The sequence below is a fragment of the Trachinotus anak genome, unplaced genomic scaffold (genome assembly GCF_046630095.1).
Source record: "Trachinotus anak isolate AG129_WGS33_773 ecotype Australia unplaced genomic scaffold, CSIRO_AGI_Tana_v1 ptg000042l, whole genome shotgun sequence".
In the NCBI taxonomy this organism is placed as follows: domain Eukaryota; kingdom Metazoa; phylum Chordata; class Actinopteri; order Carangiformes; family Carangidae; genus Trachinotus; species Trachinotus anak.
This window is the reverse complement of record NW_027273893.1, coordinates 476,612-495,072: the sequence shown is the minus strand read 5'-3', so window position 1 is coordinate 495,072 and position 18,461 is coordinate 476,612. Positions and strand designations below refer to the sequence as shown.

General features: G+C 42.0%; 3 protein-coding genes across 3 annotated transcripts in view; 1 reads left to right on the top strand and 2 right to left on the bottom strand.

Moving 5' to 3' along the window:
* The window catches only part of sh3gl3a (SH3-domain GRB2-like 3a), a 131,404-nt gene that overhangs the window by 74,617 nt on the left and 38,326 nt on the right, over positions 1-18,461 (bottom strand). The window lies entirely within an intron of this gene.
* Positions 482-8,191, bottom strand: LOC139615119 (E3 ubiquitin-protein ligase MARCHF3). The gene is made up of 6 exons (XM_071472960.1): positions 8,062-8,191; positions 7,711-7,815; positions 6,306-6,523; positions 5,511-5,715; positions 2,071-2,277; positions 482-1,836 (listed from the first exon to the last, which is right to left on the bottom strand). Exons 3-6 carry the CDS (start codon positions 6,488-6,490, stop codon positions 1,678-1,680), a joined length of 756 nt encoding a protein of 251 aa, XP_071329061.1. The 5' UTR covers positions 6,491-6,523; positions 7,711-7,815; positions 8,062-8,191; the 3' UTR covers positions 482-1,677.
* gjd6 (gap junction protein delta 6) lies at positions 13,791-15,887 on the top strand. Its single transcript, XM_071472953.1, has one exon. It carries the CDS (start codon positions 13,949-13,951, stop codon positions 15,152-15,154), a length of 1,206 nt encoding a protein of 401 aa, XP_071329054.1. The 5' UTR covers positions 13,791-13,948; the 3' UTR covers positions 15,155-15,887.

Sequence of the window (18,461 nt, the reverse complement as noted above, 5' to 3'; positions counted from 1 at the left end):
AGACAGGCTCACCAACACTGGACAGGATGATTTCATGACTCACTTTGGGACCTCCAAGAGGCTACGTCCAAGACTGAGATTTCAGCGTCACATCCAGAGACAATAACCTGATGCCACCACAAGGGGGCAGTAAATTGCATGATGAATGCAAACTGCCATTAGATGCCTTATGGGACAGAAAGCTGTTCTGAGATCAGATATAAGGAGAGATATCGTTTTTTTCTATTTGTCTATTGTTAGCTTTAACTGGCCAAACACTACTTGTCCTGTTTGTTAAACTGGTGCTAAGTAGAATATTTGGATTTTACTGTGCAAAATGATTTATGTGACATACACTTTTGGACACATGAAAGTAATTTGGTTCTCTGAAGTGAGAAATACTCCTGGTAATTTGGTACGTGATAACGGACTGCATCTTAAAGCACATCTTTTTTTAATTTATGTTGAAAAGTGAATCATTTATGATTTTCATGTTATTTGGTTTATTTTCTTGTTTTTTTTCTCTTTGAGAAAGTCAAGTTATTTTTTTGTAGGCATCAAATCACTCAATGGCCTTTGTGCCCTTTTTTTGTGACACCAAAGGACAAGTTCCTAGCCTGGTCACCAGCCTTACATTATTAGATTGTTAATACTGATGCATCACAGGTTTAGCAGTATTTTTCTGTTGTGGCTGGTTAAGGTGCTAGTTTAGCTAGCACCTAGTTTTAAATGTGAAAATGAGGGGAAAAGGGGAACTGCAACCCTGGTAGGCCAACTGAATACAAACATGCCAATGTTGGATGCAAAAATATTGTGTGTTTTTCTGTTAGCAGGTAATTTTCCCTAAGTTTACTTTTAGTTTTTAACCTGTTACTGTGTATAGTTTTATTTAATTGTATACAGATTTGTTATCTTACATTCAGCTGACAGTATTAAAAAGTCCTTGTTTTGGAGGAGTGGCAGGCTTGTTTTTTCCCTACCAATGCTGAAACCAAACTTACACCCTTCTCTGAACGCCACAGTCTATCTGAGTATTGCTGCTGAACATGTTCATCCTGTCATGGCCACAGTTAACCAGCTTCTAATGGCTACTTCCTGCTAGTTGTAACTGTTATGGGTATTTTCCTGCAGGATAATGCTCCATCAGCATGACAGTGAGTACAGTAAACTTCAGTGGCCTCCCCAGTCTCCAGACCTGGATCCAGTACAACACTTTTGGGATGTGGTAGAACGGGAAATTGGCAGCATTAAAGTGCAGCTGACAAATCTGCAGAAATGATGTGATGCAGTCATGCCATAACATGAAGAACTGAAGCTGAGCAGAGGAGGAACTATCCAGTGTTAGTGTGGTGTTCCTAATAAAATACTCAGTGTATTAGAACAGAACAAGGGATCAGTTGGTAATCTTAAATTAATTCCATGTGGTGGAAGAAAAAGTGGATGGTCATACATTAGTCCAGAACAAGACCCTGTTCTTATTGTCATTGTGGATTGAACATGTCCAGAGTTGCCATAGTGATACACTAGTTCCTGCCTCTAACTTTCCACAATGAGTTTGGTTGCAGGAAATGGTTGCAGAGGCTGGTGTAGCAGTCCTCAAGCCTTCTATCCCTGGCTTCAACTCTGCTGTTGTGTCAGGTTTGGGATGCGTCCTGAGTTTCATTACTCCAAGGTATGTTCAGCCTTGTGGAATGTGGTCTACACCATAGTCTCTTTGTTGGTTGCTTTGCTGGGGGTGTTAATGGACAGGGTCTGTTGGTTATGTGTGGTGTGGCCAGAAAAGGGAATCTGCAGGCGTACTCTCTGGTTGGTCTTCTTCCATGTCTTCAACAGATGCATGTGGTAGCGCACAGATACCTGAGAGAGAAATAACCAGCAGGGTTCAGGACAGTTCAGTACCAAAGTTTCATACTTTAGACCTTATTTAGGTTGTGATGATTACTGTGATCTTTTTTAAAGTGTGTGTGTGTGTGTGTTTGACCTCTCTCCACTTATGTTTTGGTTTTACACATGTCTGGGTTATAACTAAGTTTAGGGAGGGTAAAATAAGATATGTTTTGTCTAAACAAGCAATATAGACCCTGAACCTACCACAGTCCAGAAGGCGTATATAGTAAACAGAGCCAGTGTGAGGGCCAGGAGCCCCAGTGCCTCCATGCCATTAGTGTAGTACAGGTCCATGGCTCCCTGGACACAGAGCCATCCTGACAGGCTGGCCAGTGGTGTGATGAACAGGAAACATACTGCATCTCCACACAGAGTCCTCCTCTGCTGCTGCATGGATGGAGAACACAACCACTGGGGAGAGGAAAGGGGGAAGAGGCTTGTTACATTAAAAAAGACAAGTTCAACCCAGGTGGGCCGAGTGTGGATGGGGCTCGCTCAGAATCTGAGCTCTCTTGAACACATGGGCTGGAAAATATGGTATTTAGCCAGAAGGTGGTGCTAAATGACTGGATCATGTGAATGGTTGCATGTAGGTAGTAGTAGTATTATAAGTAGGAATGTAGTACTAGTGTAGTAACAGTGTAGTATCTCCTGGAACTGAGTAACTGAGTGTAGTGTGTGTGTGTGTGTGTGTGTTTGTGTGTGTCTGCCTGGCCTGTGTAACTGCTCCATCTAGGATGTTTGAGTAAGTAAATTCTTTCCTAACCCATTACATGACGGGTCAGAACATAATCAAAGGCTAATTTGAATAAACTGATTGATAAAAATGCAAGGAACTTCCTGTCAAAACTTTTCATAATAAAAGCATGAAGCTTGTTTGAACTAAAGAATTGCAGAACAAATGAGCATTCTTGTGCTTTTATTTTGTAGACAAAATCGCTGTGATTCTGTGGGTAACTGTTACTGCTATGACAGAGATCTACTGTAGAACCAGGCGCTGTGAGCTGCTCCGGATGTGACAAGGTTGTGTCTGTCATTCACTCTCAACGTGGATAAAAGTATAATAAGCATCTTCACGTGGGAGGAGATTCTCTATTTCGACATTAGCTACATCTTAATGTGAAACTGTCAGTTCGATATTATTAGATTTTTAAAAAATCTGATTATCAAAATAATCTAGCGGGCCAGTTATTATTACTGACGGGCCAGTTTTGGCCCACAGGCTGCCTGGGGTTCAAAAATTTGAAGGCACCTATTTCTTAGAGGCCTTAGGATACATACTGTGTGAAATATGGTGGTACTGTGTGTAGGTCTACTATGCATTTTTTCTATTTTAATCAGACAGTTAGAAGTTGTGATGTCACCAAACACAAGAGATTCGTGAGCAGTACCTTATATAATAATAGGACTGGCCTGTAAAAAAAAGCCCATAATGTAGGTCATCTGTCAGCAGGTTATTATGACCCATAGTTAGGTTCTGTTGCTAGGCGACATCTAGTGGCCATAATAATGATGACAGGAGCAAAGGGAAAAGTGCGGTGACGTAGTTTATAGAGCGACAAAGTCCAGGTCAGGAGGAGGTTGGGGTGGATGGATGAATATGACCCAGGAGAGCGGTGTTCGATTCCCATGTGAAAGTAGCAGTTTATGTTGTTTCTATTATCCATGACCGTTCACTGTTATTATTTTAACCATGACAACAAAGATCATCTAATTTTGAGGAAGTACTTATTTTAACCCAAATCACCAGCTTTTCCTAAACCTAACCAAGCCATGACTGTTATAATAGTAACCATGGTGACGAAGGTAGATAAGCTGCTGACAGTACAGTCCAAGTGTTAATTATTGTAACCAAGACAACCAAGGTTTGATAGCTTCCTATGGGTTGTATCAGAGGTTTGAAAAAGACAACCTGTATGCTTGTTTCTATGGTATTTCTAGCTCCGCCTTCTTGTGTTTGAAGAAGGTAAAAATCGTGCATGTGACAAATGACCTTTATATACAAATATACAATATTATTGTTATTATTATACAATATCTTATGACAGTTTTGTGTGGGCAAAAGTGTTGGTTCAAAAATCTTACAAAAAAGGTCAAAACCATATGTTGTATACATATTCCTAATGAAATGCCTTGCTCCACTCACTTATTAGCTTTTTTTTTATTCAAAAGAAGTCTCATTTAATATTATTAATATTATTGAACTTAAATAAACTGGAATCTGTTTTTAGAACAGTTTTTTGAATGTCATTTGCCCAAAGTTGCTGAAACATAATTCTTGAAAAAGTACAGAGGATTTACCTCAATGACGTACAATATTGTTCAAGGGACTTGCAGTGTGATCTTTGTTTTAGTACAAGGACCAGGTGTAAACACACAATATCACCCACAAGTTTAGAAAAAGAAAAGCCCAACTGCCAAAACTGAAAACTGAGGACTGAAACTGATTATTCCTAAACTGACAAAACGGTTAATACAGTGAGAGTTAAGATATGTTTTCATGTTTTCTGATAGTTGAAAAAACAATTAATGTGAATGAATGTGATTTTTAACATTACTCATTTCTGTAAACAGGAAACAGGATCACTTCAAAATTCAACATCTCCACAACACTGTTAGCTAACAGTTAAAGGACCTGCACATCCTCATTGGTGTCTTTAATCACTCTGCTTCATTTGTCCTGTGCTCTAGTTGAAAGGGTGGTGGAAGTGAGGTCACTGTATTAATATGGACGATAAAAGTTCCTGTCAAACAGGTAGAGTGAAGCTAACAGGAGAGTGAGGGAGATGAAACAGTGTTTACACACCCGCACAGGCAGAGGGCATCTAATCAGCTGTGAGTTTACAATAGACTCAAACTAACAGCTCCGTCTGCAGAACAGACAACCATCAAAATCTCTACTGAGCCACACAACACAGGTACCATGCCTTACTAGTGTAGAGTATGGTACCTGTGTTATTGTGCATGTGTAGCAGTACCTGGCAGCAGGCTCATGCTGTTCAGTGTGAAGCTTAACCTGATGCAGCACATGGTGCTTAATCAGCAGATTACAAGCTGTGAGCACACATGCAACAGAAGAAGCAGGAAGACGACGGCTGTCCTCTGTAGAGCTGCAGGGGAAGGAAACACCATCTAATCTGGCTCTCAGGCTAAGTGGCTTTGGGGTACAAGTGGTCCAGCTAACAGCAGCAGGTCCTCCAACGTGAAGGCAGCAACTCGCCAAGAGGCTCCTCCCACTGACTGTGACATGTGCTGTCTCATTGAGAAAAAAAGAGCAGTGTGACCGGCTTCACTTTTAGCAATAGATGCCTCATTTTTACTGCTCATCAAGTCAATTAGCTGTCAGTAACAGTATGAGATACTACTGTACAGCTGAGGACAAAAATTTAATTCAGACTCCCAGGGTTGGTTTACTCCAATAACAAACATATTTTCTCATTTAGTTCTAGTGGAATCAAACCACACATAGTTTTGATTTTCTTTAGTCCAGGTTTTCAGATAGTAGTCACTTCCCATTATACAGGGTTAGGACTTCATAGATGGATATCTCAAAGCCTGGACAAATACTCTAAAACCCTTAAAGAACTGAATGCTGTGTGTGGCAATGTCACAAACTGACAGTGCTGTGTACTGCAGGGGTCTACCTCAGTAAGAGGTTTCGGCAGGCGCTGCAGTGCAAACTGGTGGTGGCAGAGTTCACAGTGGCTGCTGTTGGAGGTGGTGAGCCAGTGCTCCAGGCAGGCCTGGTGCACCATGGCCAGGCTCCCAGAGCAGTCACAGGGGGACAGCAGCTGCCCAGTGGCCCCATCTTCATGGCAGATCCTACAGAACGGCTCCTCGATGCACAGACTGGCACACAAGAGACAAGAGTCGTGTCAGAGGATAGTGGTTCGACACCTCGATGTGAATTTGTGAGGAAAAAGTGTGTGACATAAACATTGACCTGTCCTGTCTCTGACCAGAAACAATGACAACTGAACACTTTGAGGCCTCAAATGTTATAAGACCCCTCTGTATCAGGGACCCATTAAAGCTGTGTACCATAGCTGTGTACCTTAGCTGTACCTTATGTACAGAAAAGCATCATGCTTCTCTTATGTATTTACTTACTGATTTATTGGCAGAGAATGAACATGAAACTTCTTACACTGGCTAAATTTACAATTCTGTCCCAGTCGATATTCTACTTACATTTGTTGAGATTAAATTACGAGAAAAAAATTAAATAAGATGAAATATAGAAGCTCTGAACCAGTCTTCCATCACTGATGGAGAAAAGTGAAGATTATTTGCCAAAAAACTACAGACACAAAATAAATGGGATCCATTTTCCCCTCAGAATGTGGAAACCCATTGTAGTCCATATAGTTTTGTGTACAGATGCAGTAAATCCTCCCATCCAGCTGTTCTACTGAAGTGACAGACGACTGTCGAGTTACCTGTCTGTGACTGCTGCATGTTCCTCAGTCGGCATGTCTGTGTGATGGTCTTTTATGTCTTGGTTGCAGCTGTTGATCTCCTCCTCCAGCCAGTGTCTGGGCATTAACTTGACCTCCCCCATGGGGCTCAACACCCACGGGCTAAGGGGTTCCTTTGCTGTCATGTCTAGTGTATGAGGGGCCATTCACTCATGAGGAGCATCACATCTGTCTGTCATCTGTCAGAAAGACAGACAGGTACAAGCATGTCAGACTTCAATAGACACCTTTTATCATAGCATTCTTCATGTGTTATGGTCTGTTTTCATAAACACATTAAAGATAACACTATGATCCTCACTAAACTGATGTGAAAAATATATTTCAAAAGCAGCAAGACTAGGCCAAAACCTGCTCAAAGCCCTTTCCTTTGGCACATGTTCTCCATATTCCTACACTGTGCACAGTATTACACTGCAGATCAGCTGTTTGGGTCATCAAGGGATGTTTGGTAGCAAGATGAAATGGTAAATATATTTTAAATATAGCATTAGTCATGTCTGTGCAATGGCAACTAACCAGAACCATAACGTCTTCTACCAAATGAGTCCTTAAAGCTGCTCTAACCAATATTTCATATCAACAATGGATTCAGTGACAATGAGTAATGTGACTATGTGCATTTCCCTTCACCTTCAAAAAAGAGCTTTGTTTTTTTTTTTTTACCTTGTTTAACTTCTGAAAATTGTTCTTGTTTTGGTTCAGTCCCGTTGGCCTCAGTTAAAGCTGATAAAATAACCCTGTGACTAAACCTGCTGTTGGAGATTGGTTGTATAGAACTGTCATTTCTTGGAGGCAGGATTGGATAAAGCCACTGCTCACTACCTGCTCAGCACCAAACAGCAGACACAGTTAGCGACTTTCTGGTGAACATAGTGGGGAATTTAGCAGCTAAATAATAGCTAAAAGGAGAGTGAATACTGGACATTGATCAGGTTAGACACAAACACTGCTGCAAACAAATCCTAATTTCACTCTTTGCTGTAGACTAAATAGGCAACTGTTTGCTGTAAGAAATGACATCATTTTATAGAGGGGTCATATGTCAATGTTGTGCTTACATCTTGTCCTGCTGCTGCCCAAGCAGCCAAAAAACCCCCCCAAAAAAAACTAATACAGCTTTCAAGTATGTATATATTTTTTTTTATAAAAGGAGGGAAACAAGCTCAGTGCAGTCAGAAATTTTCAGCTCGTTCACAGTAAAACAATCTTGTTTACTTTAGTTCTAGTGACTTGTATTATCAAGATACAAACAGTCAAAAATGACATTTTCACTGAAAAGAGGTTGAACTGATTTTACTGCACAGACAGATTCTAGGACTAAACTGAGTTTTACACTGGAGATTTGAACTGTAGCTGTACTTACCTGTGTCTACTGAAACAGACTCAACGATGAGGTGACGCCTGCTCGTTTCATTTGCACCAGAGCTTGTTCCTAACTGGCTTCAATGTCACTCTTCTCTATTAATTCCTACATTATTGTTAAAAAAAAGACAGGTGCATAGGAGTTGGCTCAGGTGAACATTTGGAATAACATGCATGATAACAAGCTACAAGCTACTTCATCACAGACATACAAGCACAAGCAGTGACACATGAAACACAACACTGAGCTGTTGCCAGTTAAACCCACAGTGGAGCTAATGACAGCTAAACCAACAGGCTTCAAATAACCCCTCGGATAAAGTAACGGGTAAGTTTCTAACAGTCGTCTTACCACATGCTTGATGTCCACAGTCACTCTGTGACGGTGTTTGGTCCCACACAGTAAACCATCCCTGTCCCTCTGTGTTTGTCAGAGTGTGTGTGTCTGTGTGGAACCTTCTCCTCCTTAAGCCTGCCAGCAGATTAACGTGGCTGAGGGACGGCGGAGAGAATAGTGAGGGATAGGCCAGACAAATGGAAATCACATCAGAGTGAGTTACACCGAGCAGGAGCACCACCTCGCCAGATCCCCCCTTAATCCTGTTAGGGGGCTACTGGGCAGGCAGTGGAGCAAGCCTTTCACTGGCCTCCCAGCTCCTATGCTAATATGAGCTTCTTCCATGGATGAGGAGGGACATGTTGTTGTTGTTGTTGTTGTTGTTGTTGTTGTTGTTGTTGTTGTTGTTGGGTCTGCGGAAGGGAGAGCCCCTCATTCTGTGATCAATCCACCAATCAATAGTCTGAGGTAGAATTAAAAAACTGCAAGTGAAGATGCAGCAATTTTTTTTGTTTGTTTTTAGGTCTGCTCCCAAATTGTGGAGAACTTTAGGAATATTAATACTATAATAATATAAATAACACACAGCAAATAAAGTCAACTAGTTTTGTAATTTTTTGTAATTCATTGCTAAGCTATTGTGACCTGGAGCCTTTTGGTTGGTGCTCAACAGGTCAGCTGATCAAGCAGAACTGTAAATACCACTCATAAAGTCAACACAATAAATTAACTCAAACTAAAATAATTGTCAAAATATTATTAGGAAGTAATGGAAAATTAAATATCAAGGTCTTTTGTTTGTTTTTTTCTGTTATTTTGGGTTTTTTTTACTAAATTGTGAATTCCTTGTTCTTCTTTGTTCCCCTTGTTGTAAAACATTTTGTAAGCATGCTGTATTTATGATGGTTATTACTATGATTATTATTAGTAGTAGTCTGGTCATTGTTCTTTTTGTTGTATATGACATGACACAATTCAAACAGGCTCTAATATATAACACATGACCTCTGTGTAAAAGCAGCTGTGCTTGTGTTGAGTGTACGAGAAAAATACAAAAGATACATTTTCATCTTTGACTCTCTAGTTTTACTACAACTTGTTTCTCGTATGATCAACAGCTGTGGCTCTGAACAGGAGAACAGCCTTGGTTTAGGAGAATTCAAATCATGTTAACATCTGCAATCATAGTATACAGTTGTTTACTTCCACAGTCAAACACAGACACTTTCAGTTTACTCTGAAACTGTCATTTTGTTTTTGTCTCAACCTCCCTGCTTCCTGAAATCCTGAGGATGAAGATTTCCACCAGTCTAAAACCTGTCTCATTGTATGATGTTGAATTCCACACAAGAATGCAGTAAGGAGACTTTGCCACACTATAATTAAGAATAATTGTGGAAAACACATATACCTACTATTATTTTAGAACAGAAAATCAGCTGTTTTTTACAGAAGCGTAATGCATTCACTTCTGAGACACATGTATATGTCTCTGTGAGTGTGGAGTCTATTCTAACAGAAGCTCTTCCATTTATAATTATAGTCTGATCCTTCTACATGTGAACTCAGATGAAAGTCCTGCTGAAAAATGCCTCTTTAGTGCAGGGGAGACAGAGAGACTGTTTCTGACTAGCAAAGCACAGGTCCTGCTCTTTTTCTCTCTTTCTCCTCTAATCCTGTCTGTTATTCATTCCCAGGCTGCTCCTGACAAAGCTCCGGGGGGAATGCACATCATTGGGAATTCCTTCGTGAACAGACTGAGAGGGTGGATAATTCCTTTGACAGCAGCAGGACAGCAGCACGGAGCCCCAGACATGCTGGATAAAAACATGTACACACAGGGCCCCACGAGGCCATGCTGGAGAAAAGCTACTTCCTGTCCTGTCTGTTGCTGGCACTTGGCACAGGCCTGCTCTGGCAGACACTACCACTGGCTCCAGGTCTGGGTTGGCTAATGTTGTGTCTGGGCTTTAGTCAAGGTCCATTTGCAATCAGAGGAAACTTCAGCCCCCTCCTCCAGTTGCTTTGTTACTGTAGATGGAATGGGGGCCCTCTCTAATCCTGCTCAGGGCAGGAGCAAGGGGCCACTGCAGTCTATCGATCCCTCGCTTCATCAGGTCCCATAATCAGTGTCAGAGCCAGACAGCATTCAATAGGGGTCTGGACTGTTTACGGACTGATACTCACTTGAAAGTGGTTTGGTGCTGCACAGAGGATTAAGATTATGATATTTACCTGTGGTCAGAAAGTGTGTATCTTAAAAAGCCCCTGATAGTTTGTGGATGTGCAGGCAATAAGAGAGACACATCTTATTTATTTTCAACTACATTATTATTATTCTATTAATAACATTATTAGCATCTTTCAGTACTTTTGTAGCTTGTACCTGAATCTCTGCTCTTTAGTATTTGTTTGTCTTCTTACTTTAATAAATTTTAGCTTCACAGTTTACAGACCAAACCAACCCTGATCCAGAGCTCTGGAGAAATTTTTCCTCATGTATGGTGCTATGAAGGGAAGCAAGTGGGGGGGCCAGACTGTGCTCCACCACTGCCTATAACAGCCATTAAAATATGTTAATCCAGCATGAGCCTCAGTCTGGATCGATAGCAGACAAAGGCACCGTTGGAGGTTGTCTGGACATCAACTCACATGTGTGCTTTATGCTTCGCCTGTGTACCTCATCGTCATGATACTACAACACCTGATCTGAGGAGATACAAGTATCCTTCCTTATGTGAGTGAAAATAAGACGTGAAGAGGTTCAGTAGGCTTCAAATAAAGCAGCTTGTACAACATGTCCAACCACATCTAAAGTCAAAAGCATTTAATGCTCTTCTGAATGTCCACAATGACACGTCACAGCCTCTCTGATCTCTGTCCAGACACTCAGAGGCCCAGATTTTGGTATGGACAACAGGAACACGACCCCACCAGTGTCAAGGTGCTACAGAACTGAATTATCCCAATATCGTAGAGTAAGGTTTATGAAGGCTTGCCCTGTTTATGTATTTCCTGTAATAGGTGGGCTATTTTTATATAGGGTGAAAGAGTGAGATACTGTATGGTGGATGCATGCTGATACCTGATGATAGGGCAGACTGTATTACACACTGTCTAAAGTCCAGGCAGCTGCGGATGAACAGTTTACCTATAATATACATAATAAAACACCAGTCAGCTGATTTTAGATGTAAATGTCTCTTCATTGCTCAAACATCATTTTAACATCTACAAACTTTATTATTGTATGTGAAAATAAAGCAGAGGTGAAAAAGTGTCAACAGCTTCAAAAAAAAAGAATTTAACAAACAATGGTCATCTCTGATATCTTACTATCACCATTGGCTTTTATTCATTTCCATAATTTCCTAAAATGTGTCAGATTTTTTTTTGGCTTGAATGCCATGCATCATTTCAGTAGGAAGATCTTGGTGGCAGCAGCTTGATACATCCAGGTGAGGCAGCAGCACCCAGGTAAGTTACACCATAATGACATGTTTGTGTTTGTGGGGGTTTAAAGTTAGTGTTTAAGGAAACAGCTGCACAATCTCAGGTGAGCTTTTAAAATATCAACCAGCAAGCTGGTTCAAACAGTAGCACATTATCTAGCTCATTTTGATTACACAACATTCCCACCACTGGAAAGTGGAACCTCTGCCCTCAGTTTTGAATGTCTTTGTAGTCTTGCTGCAGTGCCTCATAAAAAGGGAATAACAGTACACAATTTCCATCAGTCTGTTCGGGCGTGGAAGGGGGGATGAGGGGTTCAATTCAATTCTATTCAATTCAATTTTATTTGTATAGCGCCAAATCATAATATACATTATCTCAAGGCACTTTACAGGGTCAGGTCAAGACCTTACTTTGTTACAGAGAAAAACACAACAGTTCCCACAACGAGCAAGCGCTTGGCGACAGGGGGGAGGAAAAACTCCCTTTAACAGGAAGAAACCTCCAACAGAACCGGGCTCAGGGTGGGCGGCCGTCTGCCTCGACCGGTTGGGTTTAGGAGAAGATAGAAAGAGGGGGAGGGGGAGGAGAGGGGAGAGAAGAGAGAGAGAGAGAGAGAGAGAGAGAGACCAGGAACAGCTGTGTAGGTAATGGTGTTATCAATAATAACGACAGATAACAGTGGTTAATAGTAAAGATGAGTAGTGGTGGATCTGGATCCTGCTGCTCCAGAGGCAGAGAGACCTGCAGAATGAGGACAGAGAGGGAGAGAGAGGAGAAGCACAAACTACGGGGAGAGAAAAAATACAAAGTTAATGGCATGAAGTCATCGAGAGAGAGAGAGAGAGAGAGAGAGAGAAAGAGAGAGAGAGAGAGAGAGAGAGAGAGAGAGCCCAGTGAATCATGGGAATCCCCCAGCAGTCTAGCTCTATAGCAGCATAGCTAAGGGATGGGTCAGGACATACCCGAGCCAGCCCTAACTATAAGCTTTACTAAACAAGACAGTTTTAAGCCTGATCTTAAAGGTAGAGAGGGTGTCTGCCTCCCGAACCCACACTGGGAGCTGGTTCCACAGGAGAGGAGCCTGATAGCTGAAGGCTCTGCCCCCCATTCTACTCTTACAAACTCTGGGAACCACAAGTTGACCTGCATTTAGAGAGCGAAGTGTCCTATTGGGAAAATAGGAAAGTATAAGCTCTCCAAGGTACGATGGTGCCTGACCATTAATGGCTTTGTAGGTGAGGAGGAGGATTTTAAATTCTATCCTGGATTTTACAGGGAGCCAGTGTAGAGAGGCTAACACAGGAGAGATGTGATCTTGTTTCCTAGTTCCTGTCAGTACTCGTGCTGCCGCATTTTGGATCAATGTTCATGTGTAAAGAATTAAAAAAAGAGAGAGACGTTCAAAATCTCATACCTGCAAACACCTGGCTGAACGCTGTGTATGACTGTGAAACTGTCTGTTTAAGACAATTACCACCCCTCAGGGTTTTTTTTAAGAGTGTGTGAGACAGAGCAATCTGAGGCCTTAAAAGAAGCATTTAAATTACATTTCTAGCCATTGCTTCACCAAATGTTTCTGTATATGTCGCAAATAGAAATGAAGCAGAGAGAACCTCTGACAGGGCATCACCAGGACTGTTTGAAGTAAGGAAAGGGGTCAGTGAGTGTTTTATCTGGGGACAGGATGATTTGATGCTAGTAGACCTTTCAAGAGTCTTTTTTTAAAACACAGATAAGAGGCCTGGCAAGTGGGTAGAGAGGAGCAGTCAAAACAAGCCCTGGAACAGGAGACCTCATCAGACACCAGACTGCCTTATGTCTGCATCATATTTTTTTTGCTCCACCATGTGTCCTGACCTGATTTTTTTTGTATTTAACAGTGTCCAAGTGTTGTGGAGAATCTGAGTAAGCATGCTCCTCTTTTCTGGCCATAATCTAAAATATGCCTCTCCATTAAAGGAAGAACCCCATTAGTTTTCAGAGGACTAATCGTTGAAGAATGCTCTATCAGTCGACACTATCAGCACGTCCTGCAATAGAGGAGGGGTGATGTCTCTCCATTTTAAAATGGATCCTAAAGACAAGAGAGAAGTGAATGTGCCAAGTGACTCATGTCAAGTGGACATCCTTATCTAGGTAAGATGGGATGGCTCTCTCTTGCAATGGCTCCACTGCTCTCAAGGCAGGGCTGGCAAACACTCAGGCAGAGAGGAAGTCTGCGGTAGGTTTTGACCAGGGAGGGTAGGTGCTCTGATTTTAAAAGATCCTTCTGATTGAGAAATGAGAACTGCGAGTTACTGGAATTGAGAAGAAAACTAGGTGGCATAGTGTTCAGGTCTTCTGCAGGGTGGTTTAAGGTGTCAGCAGGTCCAGTGGAGAGGAGGAGGTGGATTGGTCCAGAGCAGACTGCTCTATTCCAGGCAGCTTGCCCCAGCCACAGGCCACCATGACGGAGTGGACCCTGCTCAAACGTCTCCTGGACGCCGTCCACCAGCACTCCACCATGATTGGTCGCCTGTGGCTCACTGTCATGGTCATCTTCCGGCTGCTCATTGTGGCTGTGGCAACCGAGGATGTGTACACTGATGAGCAGGAGATGTTCGTGTGCAACACCCTGCAGCCAGGATGCTCCACTGTCTGCTACGACGCTTTTGCACCCATCTCGCAACCTCGCTTCTGGGTGTTCCACATTATCAGCGTATCTACTCCGTCGCTCTGCTTCATTATCTACACATGGCACAACCTGTCCAAGCTACCCCACAATACCACTCAGAGGCTGGGGCAAGGACTGGGGGATATCGCAGGGCAGGGAGGCCCAGATGTAGGGCGTGACAGTGGACGGGAGGTGTATGATCGGAGCTGCGACTCAGACAGCTGCTCCATCCGCTCCCACAAGCATTTAGGTCACAGCCTTGCAGATGTGCTGGAGGGCATCACCACCCAGAGCCTCCAGAGAGGAAACCCCAAGGACATGGTGTCCTCGAACCAGGCCCAAGCTCGCCCCTTCGGGGATGGGACTGCAGAGGGTCACATGATCTCTGGAGGGGTTCTGTCCAAATGTTACGTCTTCCACGTGTGTTTACGTGCTGTTCTGGAAGTGGGCTTTGTTCTGGCCCAGTGGAAGCTCTTTGGCTTCCAGGTGCCTGTCCATTTTCTTTGCACGTCGGCCCCCTGCAGCCAGCCAGTGGACTGCTATGTGTCCAGGCCCACAGAGAAGACCATCTTCTTGTGCTTCATGTTTTGCGTTGGGGTTTTCTGTATCCTTCTCAACCTCCTGGAGCTCAATCACCTGGGCTGGAAGAAGATCCGTCAAGCAGTGAGGCTGAAGGAGAGGGCATCCTGGGGAGGTTGCCCAGGTGTGAGGGGGGGTTATGAAACCTTCCCTCCAGACAGCTCCTCTCTCACGTCATCTTTAGGCTTCAGGGACGTGACCAGCACCACCTCTCTGCCCACTTTGGACCTGGTGGTGGGTCACCAACCAGACTGGACGTGTGCTGTAAACTGTAGCAGCATGAGGGAACCTGAGGAGGTCAGAGGGACAAGACCAGAGCAACCAAAGAGACAGGACTCCCATAAAGGAGAGAGGCATCCTCTGAACAATAAGAGGGAGATCAGAGGGTCCAAGCAGAGGAGTGCTCAGGTCTGGATATAGTCTCTGACCCAGGGGGAGAATGTTGCTGCCATTGTTTGTCTTGACCCATGGATCCAACTTTTCAAAGGGCTCTGAGCAAAATGAATGGTTCAAAGGAATCGTTTACCCAAATTGTTCCATTAATCAGGATGATCCACAGTTTCTCTGTTAACAGAGGAATGTGTATTATCCAGGACCTGCTCATTTTTTTGGAGAAACTACTGCTACTGGTGAATTTTAACTGGTGAATTTCTAATGTGCACCATGAAGTAAATTAATCCATTCTTTAAAACAGTTTCAGCAAAAACTGAACAACAGAACCATAATGAAGATAGGACTGATGTTTAGTTAGATGTACCTAATAAATAAGAACTGAGTGTGTTTTTTTTATGCCTTTATTTACAGGCACAGTGAGAGAGAGACAGGAAAGTTGGGGAGAGAAAGGGGATAATATGCAGCAAACAGCCAAGGGTTGGATTTGATCCCCCAGCCCCTGGGGTTAGGACTGAGCCTTGATGCTACACACTCTACCATGTGATCCGCCGAGATGCCCCCTCAGTGTGTTTATAATTTAAGTGATCTCACACTTTTACTGTAAACTAGCAGATAGGAAATCTCTTGATTGGATTAAATCTGTCAACAACATGATAATCAATTTAGGGAAGGGAAAAATAACAAGAGTGGAAATACCAAGACACACTTGCCAGTAAAAGCTGGTTTATGTGCCAATGCTGGGTGAGTCTTAAAGCCTGAATACATTAAAATGTGTGATTTTATGTGTTTACCATACTATGTAAGTTTGTGATTTTTAATGGGATCAAAGTGTATGTGGATGTGTTGTACTGTGATCAACAGATGTCTGAGTAGCAAGGAGTGTATAAATACTCCTTGCAGTGAATGATCACTGATGAGAGGTTGATCATTTAAGGCAGTGATACAAAAAATACATGAAATGATTCAGTATTAAATCACACAGGGAGAAAAGACCAATAAATATATATATAAACCTGTGTTAGAGAATTTTTGGGTCCCAATCTTCAGACTGTAAACTCACTTTACAGTTTGTAAAATCACTTTAAGGTAAATTACATGGCTAAAAGTATGTGGACATAACATACATGATGATGTTGTACCTAAACTGTGAGCATTAACCTGTTGCTACTGTATATCAAGCCTCCATGCTCAGTGAGATCTAACTCTGATGTTGGGTGATGAGGTCGGGGAAGCTGGTAATCGAGTTAATCTGATAAGGTTTTTGGATGGGGCTGGGGTCAGGGCTCTGCCCAGGCCGGTCAAGTTCTTCCACACCAAACTGGACAAACCATTCCTTCAGCATGAAGGGGGCACTGTCATGTTGAAACAGGAAGGAAGTGTTGTCTAAAACATTGTGTACTATGACATTAAGATTTCCTCTTTAATGGCGCAGCTTAAACAATGAAACACAGTCAGACACACATGTAGGCGGACAGGTGAGCCCACATTATTTTGACCATATAGTGTAATTTGCATCAAGATGAACACAAATGCACACAAATGTGAATGTTGTCTCAATATTTGCTTGTCATTTATTTATTAATATATTAATTTACAACATCTATAAAACACCTTTTGCATAAATTATGCTACTGAAAAAATAAAACACAGAACTGTGCAGCCGTTTTCCTGCCTAGAAGTCGGTTGTAAGATGAATACTGAGGAGACTGCAAAGGCAAACAGAGGTACAGTGTTGAGAAAGATCTTGTTTTAGTGTATCAAGGAGTCATTCATACAGCAAAAAAAAAACAATATAACAGTTTTAAAACAGGCTAATCTTGCATCCAGTCAAACACTTTGGAACAATTTCCTAAACCGAGTTGCAGTCTGTTGTATTGTGGAGACTGAAGGCAGGATTCCTTTCTGTGATGTACTATGACGGTGTTGCAGACAGCATCTTGTGCTAAGAGCTCCTCAGTATCCAAAATCCATGATAACAATCTTTAAAAGTTAAAAAAAAATATATCATGCAACATGTTGAACATCGAAGCAATTGCAAGCTAACAGTAAGTATCCCATACATTTGATTGACTTTACTCTATTGAATATAAAGTAGAGTTGGTCCACATATGATAGAAGATGAGACCAGATGATGTAGAAGATGAATGTAGTCCATCGAGCACACACTGGAACCAGCACCCAAACCAGAGTGCTGAGGTCATGTCTCTTCACATCCTCAGTAAAATTTTGTTGATAAAATTAAACAAAACTAGAGAAATGCAGTTGGAAAACAGCCAGGAGAACATTTCTGAGTTCTATAAGTTCACAAATAAAAGCTGGTTGAATAAATAAAGTAATGTAGGCTCCAAGTCCATAGCAATAAATCAGTAGAACAACAGAGTGACTCACATTGTCTCTTCAACAGAAACAGTTCTCATTCACCAATTAACAGCAATCACTTCTGATTTGAAAGGGTTAAGTTACTTCCTTCAAACCTTTCAATCTAAAAGCCAACCAAGAACAGTGGTGACCCTCCCATGGCTCTGAATATTACAATACCCATGAGCCTTGGCTGCTGTTGCTACTGAGTGGTAATGACAATAATAATGATAAAACTTCATTATATAGCAGTCAGTCAGAGCCGTGAATCAAGAGTTGTAGCATTTTTGTTTGCAGTTGTGAACAATGACCTAACCATGAATAGAAAAGTAACTGAATTAAGCTGCAGACTGTAAAACACTGTCTTTAGCTTTTTTAAGCTCTGTGATTGAATTGCATTTTTTGCTGAAATTCACCCTGGGAGATGCAGTTTACCTCTGGTTTTTATACACAAAGGCCTATTCTCATGCAGTTGATCCAAGCCATCAAAGAAAATGAACTGGACTTATTTTTTAACAGCTCCTCTTATTTCACAACTCTGTGCCCTTTAAGCACCTGGAAATCTGGTCATGAAAAACCTCTCCAAAAACTGCAGAGCAGAATAAAGTGGAATAAATAAACAGTATTTCTGTCAAGGAAGAGAAACTGAGAGCCGCACACACTTTGTTGTTATACTGATGGAGTCAGTGCTGTGGAGACATGGATCATCCTGTAGTCTCTGGGTAAACATGGAGTCAAATAAAAACAGGAACAGATCAGAAAACTGGGAAATGACTGAAATATGATGAAATAAACCTGTAAAAGAGGATATGTTAGAAACAAAGCTTTGGATTAAGTAATCCACCTCATGTCTGGCACATTTACCCGACCACTCTACATCTAGTGTCAGGACAGACAGTTGTTGGTTATCAGGCTGCCGAGGTGTTTTATCAAGTCACGATGGGACAACCTAAATAAATCAGTTCATCAGTCGCAC